General features: G+C 38.1%; 1 protein-coding gene across 3 annotated transcripts in view; it reads right to left on the minus strand.

Moving 5' to 3' along the window:
• HHLA2 (HHLA2 member of B7 family) overlaps positions 1–15,781 on the minus strand; it is a 150,565-nt gene that overhangs the window by 3,436 nt on the left and 131,348 nt on the right. For 2 of the 3 annotated variants that reach the window (XM_082625664.1, XM_082625665.1), the window contains exons 4-9: positions 14,858–15,208; positions 13,601–13,867; positions 5,534–5,851; positions 2,806–2,931; positions 610–727; positions 385–443 (exon numbers count right to left, since the gene is read on the minus strand). In XM_082625664.1, the coding sequence (XP_082481790.1) occupies positions 425–443; positions 610–727; positions 2,806–2,931; positions 5,534–5,851; positions 13,601–13,867; positions 14,858–15,208 (1,199 nt within the window). In that variant the 3' untranslated portion in view covers positions 385–424. The remainder of the gene's footprint in view (positions 1–384; positions 444–609; positions 728–2,805; positions 2,932–5,533; positions 5,852–13,600; positions 13,868–14,857; positions 15,209–15,781) is intronic. The other variant, XM_082625666.1, reaches the window with a different exon arrangement.

Below are 15,781 nucleotides of genomic sequence, written 5' to 3' on the forward strand. Positions count from 1 at the left end.
GGGAAAAGCCTAAGTGTATTTTTTCCCCCATTCTATTATCCTGCAATCCCTCCTCCTTTTTTTTTTTTTTGCGGTACGCGGGCCTCTCACTGTTGCGGCCTCTCCCATTGCGGAGCACAGGCTCCGGACGCGCAGGCCCAGCGGCCACGGCCCACAGGCCCAGCTGCTCTGCGGCACGTGGGATCCTCCCGGACCGGGGCACGAACTCGCGCTCCCCGCATCGGCAGGCGGACTCCCAACCACTGCGCCACCAGGGAAGCCCCTTCCTGCCTTTTTTTCTGTGTCAAAGTCCTGCATGATGATGTGTGAATCAGTCAAAACTTCAATTACCTTTTACAGTAGCATCCTTATACTATAAATAGTTTGATAAAGGAAATGCCTTACCATGTTTTCTTCTGCAGTACCGGCATGGCTAGATCTCTGATCAGTAGATGGATGCCCTTCTACAAGAAAAAACAGAACTTAAAAAAACATGTCTTCGCAAACACCCAAATTCTCCCTTATTCCCTCCTCAGTAATAATTATGTTATTAGAAGCACGTTAGTTACTCCACTCTTCAAATCTTTTTTCCAACAAACAGCATTAAAAATGCATTTAATGTACAAATACCTCATCAGAAACAGACAGCAGTAAATTCTTATGGCTGATTCAGGTCCTCCAAAGCAGGGATAAAGGCAATTCAACCAGGCCAGCAATTCCTGGCTCTTTAAGATTGTTGGCCTGATTCCTACCAGATATAAACAATGGAAAATAGCCAAGGTGGTGATGGATAGGAAGAAGAGACATAATGTCATTTCTCAAGGAAGGCCTTCCTTCTGGGTCTTGCTAAACTCTAGGATAATTTATACTAAGGGCATTTTAAAACAGAGTAATAGAAAAGGGACTTTAAAAAGAAAACATACAAGCCATAGTCATATGAAACAACAACCTGGGGACTGGAGGTTTTGTGACTTTTAGTTTAACAGCTTGAAATATATTTTCAGCCCACCTAACTACAGAACTGTGGAACTTCTTTTTATTTTAAGTGGTCAATACCCTAACATGTTTTTTTCTGATATCTCCTGACTGCTCCTCCAGAATCAGAATCCATCCTGCTCTCTGCCACGGGAAGCTGACCTGGATGGGTTCTACCTGCAGGGCTTCTCTTCCCTCTGGTTTCCAGGTGGGGGTGGAGATCAAAGGGAGGGAAGGACAAAATCAGGTACTTATTCTAGCTCCTTCCCTAGAGTCTACCTGTGTCCTCTGAGTGAAGGTCGCCCTCCTTACAACACAGCTCGTTCCATGACTCTCCTTGCAGGTTTTGGGCACTGCTCTTTCTCCTTGTCCCTTCAAGTTCAGGTTTTCTAGCAAAGTTCTGGGGGAATGCACTATCTTCTGTGCTCCCCTTTGTCCAGTTTTGAGTGTGCCAGGTACTTTGTGTTGGAACTTCACTTGTGCACACTTCCAATATAGAAACTAAACCATCATTCTGGAGCAGTACGTAGTGCCCCCTCTCCTATAATTGGAATCTAATCTAATCACAAGTATCATTATATTAGGGTTTACATGTGGGGGACAAACTAGACTACCTGCAACCTCCCATCTTTTTCTGCTTCTGGCAGCTAAGAGACAGGAGCAACAAGTAAGGGGACTGACCTATTAGTATAAACAATCACAGGGCTACAACTGGTGAAATCCTCACTCATGATCACCCTTAAAATCCTATCTTCAATAATGGTGTCTGCTATATCAAATAACCCTAACTTCAGCAGGGGCAATAGGCAAATATCAATCAAAAGAAGGGACATGGGATCTATTTAAACCTCCCAGGACACTCAGAGCTTTCTCGGAGAGATTATGAAAGAAGGGAGAGCTTCTTGGGGCCTAGAGCTACCTCTGCCACTGGTTAGCTGGGTCATCTTAGGTGGGGCATATAAGAGTCTGTTTCACATACCTACTTAGAATTTGTGTTAACTTTCTGGATTCTAGTTTTCTGATCTGTAAAATGTGGAAATAAGTAAATTCAAGCTTTTCATAGATCTAATTCTGTTGATAAAAGCAAAGTCTTTTAAGAAGTCCTGTGACCATGGAATCTTAATGTATCATGTTAAATTACTACAAGTAATTAAATTGCTGTAAGTAACACAGGTTTCTAGCAGAAAATTTAGAAAAAGTTTTTTTAAAAACTTAACAAGGATTAAAATAAAATAGCCCATCAAGGACAATGCTGTTTTGAGCAGTAGCAACTATAGGCAAAGCTCAAAGAAAGCGAAAACAGAGCCCAGGGACTTAAGGAAGTCCAGCCATAATAGAAGTACCTGGGCAGATGTGTGGTGGAGAGATGTGTAGCACCTCTCTACAAAGGCAAAGAACGTTTTGGCTTCTTTCCAGCTATTTTTCAATGCAAGATAATTCAGATCATCCTGTGTATTATTTTACTGCCATATCTAAATTTTCTCTCTTTAGTAGAAAAAAGACAAATAAAACAATTTAAATAACATGTGACTTTTGATTTGTTTAATCAATTTCCTGTTATTATTAAAATATTCAATGAAAAACTGGCAGTGTGATTCAATGGATGTGCTTGTATATAGCTTGCTGTGTCTCTGACCATTTAACTCAGGATAATTTCCTAGAAGTAAATAGTTAGGTGGAAATGTGGGCACCTTTTAAAGAATTTTTGAAAAAGTTTAAAAACAACTCTGCAGAAAATTCAGATCTATTTACATGCCTAGCAGCAGTGTAGGTGTGCAGCTGCAGGTGTATCTTTGATACACCTCTACCTGAACACCCAGGCACAAGACCAAAACCTCCATGAGATATTACCTGTGCAGAAACAGATGCATCTTCTTGATTTAACAGCTTGAGTTACCCCTGAAAGCAACAAAACTGCCACCATGACTGCCACCAATGTTGAAACAACTATTACGACAACTGTTCCTTGACTTGCTTCTAAATAAAACAAACAAAAAGTCTATAAGCTGGAAAGAAAGTTACCAGAAAATAAAAGAAAATGTATAGATGGTGAGTAGAGTATGTTTACTAATTTTATAACTAGCTATTTCTGCATTCTGGATGGGAGACAGATTTCACATTAGTGAAAAAACTCTTCCTAGTGAAAAGACCCATTAAAGATATGAACAACAGCCTTGTCTGGACCAGAGTTTTTCATGAGCATAAATAATAACTCCCAACCTCAATGTGTCTATTGTGGGAAACCTGCCAAAGCTGTGATATTAACCAATTTGGGGCCTAGTGGGGCTGAGAGTCAGGAGAGAAAATGTCTGAAAACTTGAGAGACAATGAGTCTTCTATCTATTTTAAGTCTTTATTGTTTTTTATTGTAATAAGATAATCAACACACTTTTACAAAGGAATAATTATGACTACAAACTAGCCTCAGCCTAGTGTATTCCTTGGGAGATAAAGGGAGGTTGCAGTGTACCCTTGGCTTGGAGAAGGCAGGATCCTAGAGGAATAGAGATGAGCAGTGCAGAGGGGATGAGAAGAGTTGAGTAGGAGCCATGATCTTGAGTAAAAGGTGACAGGTGACCACCAGGATAACCAATAGTGCTTGGAGCTCCTCAGGAATAACTGGAGGAGCCAGAACTCTTTTCAGCATCTTTGTTGGAACTAGCATTGTTATAATTAGTATTAAAGGCAGTGGGGAACTCAGAAGCCAGAACTTGGAGAACTTGAGTAACCAAAGTCAGAACCAGCTAATCTTATAATCCATGTTCTACCAAAGAGTAAGGAGCAAGCATTAGAGAACAGAGGTCAAATTCAGGGGGGAAGATAATTATGGCTTTTCTTTAAAATGAACAGCTCTGTATAATGGATGTCAATTTTTATGAATATACTTTTACTTAATGTTTTACAACCAATAAAACATTAATCTCTCCACATATTTGTCATCCTGAAATTCTATACCCATGTAGAGAAGGAGTAATTAAGTAGAAATGTTGACTTCCTAAGGTGTTTTCATAGGCATATTTTTCCTCCTGAAGAAAATTCTGCAATGTACAGCTTCTTACTTTATCCATGACCCTCAGTTCCCCCATCTGTAAAGGGATTTGTCCAAGATCACATATTGATTCAGCAGCAAAATTTAGCAAGAATTATTTAATTTCATTCAATTCAGTGCAAACTTTCTAGAGAAGATCCAGACTCTGGGAATCATAAGCCCCACTATCTGGGCCTCCTTTTCAAATACTGCAGTATTTCCTGGGCAAGGCAGCAAGCAGAAAATTGCAATTCAGTACAGAACACCAAGTTTCCTTGAAAGAGTGTTTGTCCTGTTCCCTGCCCTGATGGGGTAGTTCCTGCTATAGACCACTTTCTGGGGGGAAGTACGGGCAAACCCTCTTGCAGTCTCAACTGACCAGTATTTTACTTCAGAATGAGAGGTTCTGAAAAGCTTTTCTTTGACAGAGATGGAATGGTCATGATGCTTCACTTTGTGTAAACTGAAAATTAGACCTCTAATTAGAAAGATGGGCCAGATGTGGTCTTCAGACTGTTTCTTCCTGATTATTTTCTAAACTCCAAAATGAATCCAACATTTAAGAAAACAGAATTAAAGCTTAACTGTATTTTATGTAAAAGTGACAGCCCTATTTTGGGGAAAAATAGGAGCTTCATCTGCATCTCAGTTTTCAGTACCCTCAAAGTAGCAACTCTACAAAGGGAGTGTTATCACTCAGTGTCTTGAAGTTTCTATCTGTTTGAAGTTGTCCTTGACCCAAGGACAACTCTGTATTCTTATCTCCAAAATGCACTAAATAGAATCTCCAAACCTTCAAATCTGTTATTTCTCCTAATTTTCATAACTAGAGTGATAAAAATATTTCTAAAACATATGTTCCACTGACTCATACTTTAATAAAGAATAGAAAGAGAAGTGCCATGGTCTCCCATGATGTCAAGTTGATCACTTAAGGGTAAGGGTGATCAGCCCACCTTGAAAGCCAACTTCATGAGTACACATTCCATGACTCTATGGATACTGGACTAGAAATATTTTAATTAATGAGTTTTACCAGTTAGCTACCAATAGAGGTAAAAAAAAAATGAGCCAAATCAGGCATACACGTAATGTTTCAAATGTCCTTTGATAAGTGTTTTCACCAGATTCACAGACCATGCTTCCCCAGTATCCAGCAGAGTCCAAATTCTAACTTCCTCCTGTACCTACACAGCTTCAACTCCCCAAACCCAGACCCTGAGGCACAGATGAGGCACAGTGGTAAGCAGGAACTGAAGATGCTCAGCCCACAGAGTAACAAAACATATAGGTTCCCTCTTCATTTCTGAAGCCCTGAAACCCTAAAAAGGAAATCTTTGGGGAGTAATTTCTTTTTTTTTTTTTTCAATGCAAGACTTGCCTGTGGTTGAAGGAAGGAGATTGTCTTGACTGGAAGTATCCCTGTAGACAGTATTTTCAGAAATTCTATACAAAGGTATTCTTGAAATGGCAGCCTAATTTTCCTGTTTGATGTTCACAATCTCTAATGCTGTACCCTAAACCCATTATGCAACCCTACTTGTAACTTACCTACATGCAGTGTTTGGATGGTGAGTAAAGTATACTTGCTTGAAGAAATATTGCACAGGTATTCCCCACTGTCTGAAAGATGAAGATCCTTCAAAGTCAAAGAGAAGTCATGCAGGTTTATCAGCTCTTTGTTCCATGAAAGTAGGGGTTCATTGATAATTGTTTCTTGTGAGGAGTTCAGAAAGTAAGCCAGGACCAAAGAATTCCCACTGTCCACTCTGGACCAAGTGACTGTGAAATCTTGATTTGGTAGGATAAAACTGTTTTCAGGTTTACACGAGAGTGAAACGTTTTCATTTTGCATTTTACGAAGTCCATCTAACAACAGAATAGAAAAGTAAAGATTAATGAAAACAAAATTTTCAAATGAATTTTCTAAGTTACACTTAGAAATATCTTTGAAAATACCTTTTGGAAAGCAATGAGATATTTGTACTGTGGAGTTTATTAAAAGCTTTACTACCACTATTTCAAAGACTCCCACCAAGGTTAAGCTTAGGCTTCAGGAGACCTAAGCCTGGGCCAGCTAGGAAGGTGACACACCTGGTTTTTAACTCCTACAGCCTGACGGTGATCACTCAAGAATGTTGCTATGGTTATCAGCCTTTTAAACTCAGTGATCTTCTTCTGCTGACCCTGAGTGCTGGAGTTACGTCCTTGTCACTATCTACACCGTGGCAGTCTCTGCTACTTCAATGGTCTCCACCACTTCTTAATGTCTCTTTCAAGACGGAGTCTCTTTTCTTGCACATAAGAAGTGTATTTCTAATTGTGCAGGTAATTCCTCACTGGACCAAGCTCTTAGAACAGAGACTCTGCTGGGTATTCTTAGCTTGCCCCTCCAGAGCTAACTCCATCTTGTCCTTCCTATTCTCTGGTTCTGTCAGCTGACCTCTATGGACTACCGTGAATTGTTCTCCCTGGTTCTAGACATACCTACTTTGCAGTCCACCTGCGAGAGAGTGATGCCAAAGCAAGCCATCTAAAATGCCACTTCCAGTCGCTCTAATATTTCATATCCTTCTTTGGCTCCATACTACCTCCAGGGCTGGCTCAAGCTCTTCAGCAAGATGAAGGCATTTGATCTGGTTTTTGCCTTCTACTCTAGGCTTATCTTTTGATACTTCCGTTTAACCCTCAACCATTTATATTTCCACAAATTCAAGCAATATTTACTCTTCTGTGCTTTTGTGTATAGTATGTTTTTTTGCCTGGAATGCCTATGTTCTCCTGGAATTTCCTATTGCTCTTTTAAAATTCTGCCCTTATGCAACTTCCTTAAGCATATATTCTGTAAAAACCTGATCCATACCCAACCACAGTGAACAGAATTACTCACTCTCTTTGTATGCTACGTTCCTGGTTTAGTTTTAGTTTTACATGTTTGTACTAGATGCTGTGGATCCAGAAGTAAGAGTCCACAGCATCTAGTACACATCTGGTTTTTAAATTCACAGTCTGAGAGTGACAAAGCTTGGCACACAATAGATCCTCAACCAGACAAAATAACGTTGAGCCTAAGGAACTGTTGGAACTCCAGGATACTCATTTCTGAATAAACATGAGAAATTATGATTTTCCTTAGAAAATATTTGCAATTTAATATTTTCAACCCTTTCCCATGTTTCCATTGCTGCCTGGCTGATGAACAGAGAACACTGGCTGCTCACACTATTGACATCATATAAAGGTAGTGAATAATTCATATTTTTAGTGTCTTCTTGGTGAATATTTTGAGAATTTGAAACTCAGGGGTGGAGGCAGGACCAAGATGGCAGAGTAGGAGGACCCCAAGCTCACCTCCTCCCACAGACACAGTAAAACTACAACTACATATAAAACAACTCTCTCTGAGAATGACCTGAAGACCAGCAGAATGGCTCATCTATAACTAAGGATATAAAGAAAAAAGTACACCAAGGTGAATAGGAGGGGAAGAGAAGTGATCTAGTCAGGACCCACACCCATGAGGGAGACTCTGCACTGCTCCAGCTCCACCCCTGTCAAGGCAGTAGTCCTCACATGCCCCAGGAAAAGCCCTGGCCTGTGCCAGGCTCCAGCTCTAGCCCCCCTGGCTCCAGCCTGCACCTACCAAGGCTGTACCCCCAGCATGCCCCAGAAGAAGCCCTGGCCTGTGACTGGCTCAGCTCTAGTCCCCACCCCTCACCAAAGCAGCAGCCCCCAACACACCTGAGGAGAAGCCCCAGTCCATACCAGACTCCAACTCTAGCCCACCCCACCCCCCAGCTCCAGCCCGTGCCAGTGATAGCCCTGGAGTGCCCCAGAAAAGGTCCCTCTCCATGCTTGCTTCATATCCAGCTCTCCCACCAAAGCCACTGGGCACACGGAGATTGCATAGGGAGACTCTAACACAAGGACATACCTTCAAGATTGAGATAGGTAATTGTATTGCCTAATTTTATAAACACAAACAGAGAGTTGAACAAATTGAAAAGACAGAGAAATATGTTCCAAATGAAAGAACTACCCTAATGAAATGGAGATAAGTAGTTTACCTGATAAAGAGTTCAAAGCAATGGTCATTAAAATGCTCACCAGGGGCTTCCCTGGTGGGGCAGTGGTTGAGAGTCCACCTGCTGATGCAGGGGACGTGGGTTTGTGCCCTGGTCTGGGAGGATCCCGTGTGCCATGGAGCAGCTGGGCCTGTGAGCCATGGCCACTGGGCCTGTGCGTCTGGAGCCTGTGCTCCACAACGGGAGAGGCCGCAACAGTGAGAGGCCCGAGTACGGCAAAAAACAAAACAAAACAAAACAAAAAAACTCACCAAACTCAATAAAAGAACAGAGGAACACAGTGAGAACTTCAACAAAGAATTAGAAAATATAAAAAAGAGCTGAAGAATACAGTAACTGAAATGAAAATTAGAGGGAATCAAGAGCAGATTAGGTAATACAGAAGAATGTATAAGTCACCTGGAAGATAGAATAGTGGAAACCACCCAATCAGAACAACAAAAAAGAAAAAAATACATTTTTAAAATGAGGATAGTTTAAGGGGGCCTCTGGAACAACATCAAGCATACTAACATTCATATTATAGGTGTCCCAGAAGGAGAAGAGAGAGAGAAAGGGGTAGAAAACATATTTGATGAAATAATGGCTAAAAATTTCCCTAATCTGAAGAAGGAAACAGATATTCAGGTCCAGGAATCTCAAAGAGTCCCAAACAAGATGAACCCAAAGAGATCCACACCAACATATCATAATCAAAATGGCAAAAGTTAAAGACAAAAAAATTTTCAAGGCAGCAAGAGAAAAAGAGTCACATAAAAGGGAACTCTTATAAGACTATCAGCTAATTTTTCAGCAGAAACTTTGCAGGCTAGAAGGGAGTGGTATGATATATTTAAAATGCTGAAAGGGTAAAAACCCTACAACCTAGGTTACCCTACCAAGGAAGGTTATCATTCAGAATTGAAGAAGAAATAGTTTCCCAGATAAGCAAATGATCTTAAATGACACATTAGACTAAATGGACTTAATAAATAAGTAGAAACCATTCCATACAAAAAAACATCAGAATATACATTCTTTTAAACTGCACATGGAACATTCTCCAGGATAGGTCACAATGCTAGGTTATAAAACAAGTCTCAATAAATTTAAGAAGACTGAAATCATATCAAACATCTTTTCTGACTACAATAGTATAAAGCTAGAAATCAATTACAGGAAGAAAACTGGAAAGAGCACAAACGTGGAGACTAAACAATATGCTACTAAAAAACAAAGTGTCGATGAAGAAATCAAAGAGGAAATCAAAAAACACCTAGAGACAAATGAAAATAGAAACACAATGTTCCAAAATCTATGGGATGCATCACAAGAAATTCTAAGAGGGAAGTATATCATACCGGCCCACCTCAAGAAACAAGAAAAATCTCAAATAACGTATCTTTTCTAAAGGATATAGAAAAAGAAGAATGAATAAAGACCAAAGCTAGTAGAGAAATGAAATACCAAAGGTCAGAGTGAAAATAAATGAAGTAGAGACCAAAAAACAATAGAAAAGATCAATGAAACTAAGAGCTGTTTCTTTGAAAAGATAAACAAAATTGGAAAAACCTTTAGCCAGACTCATCAAGAAAAAGAGATGTGCTAAATAAATAAAATTAGAAAGAGGAGAAGTTACAACCAATATCACAGAAATACAATCATCAGAGAATACTATAAACAGTGATACACCAACAAATAGGACAACCTGGAAGAAATGGATATGCTCCTAGAAACTTATACTCTTCCAGGACTAATTCAGGAGGAAGTAGAAAAGCTGAACAGACTGATTTCTAGTAATGAAACTGAATCAGTACTAAAAAAATTCCAACAAACAAAAGTCAAGGATGAAATGGCTTCACAGGAGAATTCTACCAAATATTTAAAGAAGAGTTAATACCTGTCCTTCTCAAACTATTCCAAAAAATTGAAGAGGAGAGAACACTTCCAAACACATTCTACAATGCCACATTACCCTGATACCAAACCAATCAAAGACACTACAAGAAACGAAAATTACTGGCCAATATCCCCGAAGAACATAGATTCAAAAATCCTCAACAGGGCTTCCCTGGTGGCACAGTGGTTGAGGGTCCGCCTGCCGATGCAGGGGATGCAGGTTCGTGCCCCGGTCCGGGAGGATCCCACATGCCGCGGAGCGGCTGGGCCCATGGGCCACGGCCGCTGAGCCTGTGCGTCCGGAGCCTGTGCTCCACAACGGGAGAGGCCACAACAGTGAGAGGCCCGCATACTGCAAAAAAAAAAAAAAAAAAAAATCCTCAACAAAATATTGTAAGCCAAATTAATTCAACAACACATTAAAAGGATCATATGTTATGATCAAGTATAATTTTTCCCAGGGATGCAAGGATGGTTTAATATCCATCAATCAATCAATCTGATATACCACATTAATAAAGCAAAGGATAAAAATCACATGATCATCTCAAAAGATGCAGAAAAAGCATTTGACAAAATTCAACAACACTTATGATAAAAACTCTCAACAAAGTTGGTTTGGAGAGAACATACATTCACATAAAAAGGCCATATATAACAAACCCACAGGTAACATCATACTCAAGGGTGAAAAGCTGAAAGCTTTTCCTCTAAGATCAGGAACAAGACAAGGATGTTACTCTTGCCATTTCTATTTAACATAGTATTGGAAATACTAGCTACAGCAATCAGACAAGAAAAAAAAATAAAAGGCAACCCAAATTAGAAGAAAAGAATTAAAATTGTTGCTATTTGCAGATGACATGATACCATACATAAAAAACCATAAAATTTCCACCAAAAAGCTATTAGAATTAATAAACAAATTCAATAAATTTGCAGGATACAGAGTCAATGTACAAAAAATCAGTTGTGTTTCTGTACATTAATAAAAAACTATCAGAAAGAGAAACAAAGAAAACAGTCTTATTTATAATTAAATAAAAAAGAACAAAATATTTAGGAATAAATCTAACCAAGGACATGAAAGACCTGTACTTTGAAAACTGTAAGACACTGATGAAAGAAATTGAAAACAATACAAATAAATGGAAAGCTATTCTGTGTTCATGGATTGGAAAAAAATAACATTGTTAAAATGTCCATACTACCCAAAGCAATCTACAGATCCAATGCAACCTCTATCAAAATACCTAGGACATTTTTCACAGAACTAGAACAAATAATTCTAAAATTTGTGTGGAAACACAAAAGACGCCAAATAGCCAAAAAAATCTTGAGAAAGAAGAAAGCTAGAGTTATCATGCTCCCTGACTTCAGACTACACTACAAAGCTATAGTAATCAAAATAGTATGGTACTGGCACAAAAATCAGACACATAGATCACTGGAACCGAATAGAGCACCCAGAAATAAACCCATGCACTTATGGTCAATTAATCTATGACAAAGGAGGCAAAAATATACAGTGGAAAAAAGACAGTCTCTTTAATAAGAGGTGTTGTGAAAACTAGACAGCTACATGTAAAAGAATAAAACTAGAATATTTTCTCATACCATATACAAAAATAAACTCACAACAGATTAAAGACTTAAATGTAAGAACTGAAATCATAAAATTCCTGGAAAAATATATAGGTAGTATGCTCTTTGATATAAGTCTTAACAATACTTTTTCGATCTGTCTCCTCAGGCAAGGGCAACAAAAGCAAAAATAAACAAATGAGACCTAATCAAACTTTAAAACTTTTACACAGGGAAGGAACCCATCAGTAAAACTGAAAGGTGACCTATTGAAAGGTAGAAGATATTTGCAAATGATATACCTGGTAAGGGTTTAATATCCAAAACATATAAAGAACTCATACAACTCAATATGAAACAAAAAAACCAAATGATCTGATTTTTAAAAATGGGCAGAGGCCCGAGTAGACATTTTCCCAAATAAGACATACGGATGACCAACAGGCACATGAAAAGATGTTCAACATCACTAATCATCAGGGAAGTACAAATCAATGCAACTGCAGTGAGATATCACCTCACACCTGTCAGAATCACTGTTATCAAAAAGACAACAAATAACAAGTGTCGGTGAGGATGTGGAGAAAAGGTAATCCTTGTGCACTGTTGGTGGGAATTTAAATTGGTGCAGTCACTATGGAAAACATGATGGAGGTTCCTCAAAAATTAAAAATGGAACTACCATATGATCCAGGAATTTGACTCCTGCGTATTTATCTGAAAAAACAAACACACTAATTCAAAAAGATATATGCACCCCAATGTTTATAGCTCATAGCACAATTATTTACAATAACCAAGATATGTAGGCAACCAAGTGCTCATTGACAGCTGAATGGATAAAGAAGATTTGAGTTACACACACACACAAAGTAGAATATTACTAAGCCATAAATAAAGAATAAAATCTTGCTATTGTGACAAGATGGATGGACCTGGAGGGTATTATAATTAGTGAAATAAGTAGAGAAATAAAGACGAATGCTGTATGTTTTCACTTATACGTGGAATCTAAAAACAAACAAATGTAATAAAACAAAAACAGATACAGAGAACAAACTAATGGTTACCAGAGGGGAGAGGGATGGGAAGAGAAGCGAAATAGTTAAAGATGATTAAGAGATACAAATTTTCAGTTACAAAATAAATAAGTCACTGAGATGTAATGTCCAGCACAAGGAATATAGTCAATAATTTATAATAACTTTGTATAGTGTGTAATCTATAAAAATATCACTATGTTTTATAGCCCAAACTCCTATAATATTGTAAGTCAACTATACTTCAATAAATTTAAATATTAAAAAAAAGAAACTCAGGGGAAGAGAAGGCCAAAAAGGAAAGCTAACCTCCACTTTCCCCATATAATAGAGATTTACAGAAAAAATTTGCTTTGCTTCTAGTGAAGTATAAAAGAATATTGATAATTTTCCTCAGAATTAGATAAATGGTGCCAAATTAATTTTTCTTCTCCTTAAACTCTTCTTAAGCAGTAGCTTGTAGATATAGAGACTGGTGAGAGTTTGGGTTTGTTCAAATAAATGAGAGGAAGGCGTAGAGGTGTTGATAAAGATTAATGGGCTAACACTACTTAAGAAGACTAAACATAAAGAGACTAAACAGAAGCAATACTAATTTCTGTTGGTTGAAAAACTGGCAAGAATCAGAGGTTGTGACCTGCTGGGAAACAAGTATCCTTTCCTTCTCCTCTGATCTTCTAAAGTGCAATGCAGGTAGAAAATTCTACGTAGAAGAACCATAGAGAAATACAGTAATGTTCATGGATGTATTTTCTGCTTTCCATTTCACAATTGTTTTCCTTCAACTCATAAACACCTTGCAAGGTAAGAATTACTTCCATTTTACCAACGAGGAAACAGTGCTCAGAAGTCAAAATGATTGCTTGAGGTAAATAGAGCCAGTAATGTTAGATCTGGGACTCCAGTCCTGGTCTTCTAACTGCTGCAAATGCATTTCCTTCCTTTGTGTTCCTCTCTTAACCTGTAAATCAAACCCCATTCCCTCCCAATCTCTGACAGCACAGGTACACAGAAAGCCTTGTGGAGCCTACCTTTCATTGTCCATCTCCCTGTCCATGTTTGCTTCAGCAATGTGTTTTCAATAGCACATTGATAAGATGAATTTGATCCTGTAATATTTACTCTACTGTTAATATAAAAAGGACCCAAAGATCCGATTTCTTCCTTATTGTTTTCAGAGATTGGTGTATTATCCACTTTCCATGTGATAATTGGATAAGGATAAACACTTAACACATTGCATATTAAGAAGCTGTCTGTGGTGTTCTTTTCATACTTCATCACAGGTGTGACAAAAGCTATGTGGGAGAAAGAAGGGCACGTGAGGAACTGTCATTAGCTTCTTTTTAGTCCATCTGTGCAGAATACATACCCATGAAATGAAAAGCTAAGCTTTGTGAGCAAAACTTGGCAGTTTCTGAAAGAAAAAACAGCAAAAACTCTGTAGAACCTTAAGATATAGTCTGGTGATCTACAAGGAAAAAAAAGCATGTATGGATACATAACAACTAGCAAGCTCAATTCTCTAGAAAGAATTCTAGAAAAAAATCTAATGGCCTCACTGAGCAGTCAAAATGTGGGTGTCAAAGCTGATAAACTAGAGCTCACACAGCAGTTTGTACTCTTCAGGTACTGACTCAGAGCCTTTTTGATTCTTTGTTTACCCTAATTCTTAGATTTCTGAGTCAAGGTCTGAAGCAGATAAATGGAACAGAGGGAGAAAGAACAAGAGCTAGATAAAACAACCCATTAGAAAATGCCCCTCCCAATAAATAAATGATTAGACAAATAAAGTTAATACAAACAGGAGGAAAGCATATAGTATTACAATTAACTTCATTTAGAAAACAGAAAAATATAATTTAAATCAATTCAATATTTTTAAGCTATCATATTGGCAGAATGTCTTAAGATGGTTAATGTTGGGTGTTGATAAGACTTAAGGGGAAAATGTATACTCTTATGCTGCTGGTGTAAGTGCCATATTAAAATTTTACCTCTGATACTTTTGTTTCAGACCATTTCCCAGTATTAAATATAAGGATGTTCATCACAACATTTTTTGTAACGTAAAACACTAGAAATACCTAAATACCTACTAATGGAGGAACAGGTGCATCGATTATAGCATGTCTAAACTATGAGACACTACATTAAAAATAATGAGGTAGTTTGTATGTATTATCTTGGAAGGAAGCCCATAGTATATTAAAGTAAGAAGAAGGCATTACAGAAAACATGGAATGGTATCATTGTCATGTTTTGTAAAATGTTATATGTACACTTACCTCCCACTTTTAGTATCACTTTGTTTATGATTTTTCCATGTGATGTTCCCACATAGCATATGTAAGTTCCTTCATCCTGAAGCTTTAATCTTTTGAAAGATAGGGAGGCATTCCCATTGTGTATTTCACCATGGAAGAGGGATGTCCTATTTACATATCTGGGATCTTGCTTTTCCAACTGGTCACTGTCTTTGTAGTATGAGTAAACATAATAATCTTGATTCTTCCAGTGAACTACAACATCGGGCCCACTCTCAAATGAGCAAGGGAGAATTACATTTTCATCAAGTCTTCCGATGACTACTTGCTCACTCATAATAACATGACTAAAGGAAGCTAAAAAGAACGTATCTAAAAACAAGAGCAGTTATGAAGAGAGTTAGTGATGGGTGCTTATCAAGGGTTATATCAGGACTACCTAGAAGAGCTATCCTAGGTCAGCAGCCTGATCATTAACAGACCACATCATCTATCAAGAACACTTGCTAGTCTAATTACTAGAAACAAGCCATGAAGCTCTATGTTTGAGTGTCTGCAATTTCAATCGAGTATCTGTTGTATTCAATGTAACCATGAGAATTGACAACAGCATAAAGCATAGAAACTTTGTTCCATGCTTGATCAATAGTCTCATCTCTTCTCTGATCCTGGCTTGCTACAGTTGCTGGAAATTATGTATATTATATAAATTAAAGAGTCCTGTTGATTTTATTCCCTGAACACATTCACTTTTAACACCTACTATAACAATAACAAATTAGTTTATCCAGCTAGCTGGAGCCAGCAGGCCCTAAAAGAATAGGATAAACTTAACTTGGTTGGGTTAGGAAATATTTGGAGCATGTAGAAGACAACGCTGCATTAAGGTCTGTTGGGAATATGTAGACATTACTTTCAAGAAAGGGTGCACATAAGAGGAGGAGT

Source organism: Mesoplodon mirus (genome assembly GCF_964341445.2).
Source record: "Mesoplodon mirus genome assembly, chromosome: 6".
Taxonomy (NCBI): Eukaryota; Metazoa; Chordata; class Mammalia; order Artiodactyla; family Ziphiidae; genus Mesoplodon; species Mesoplodon mirus.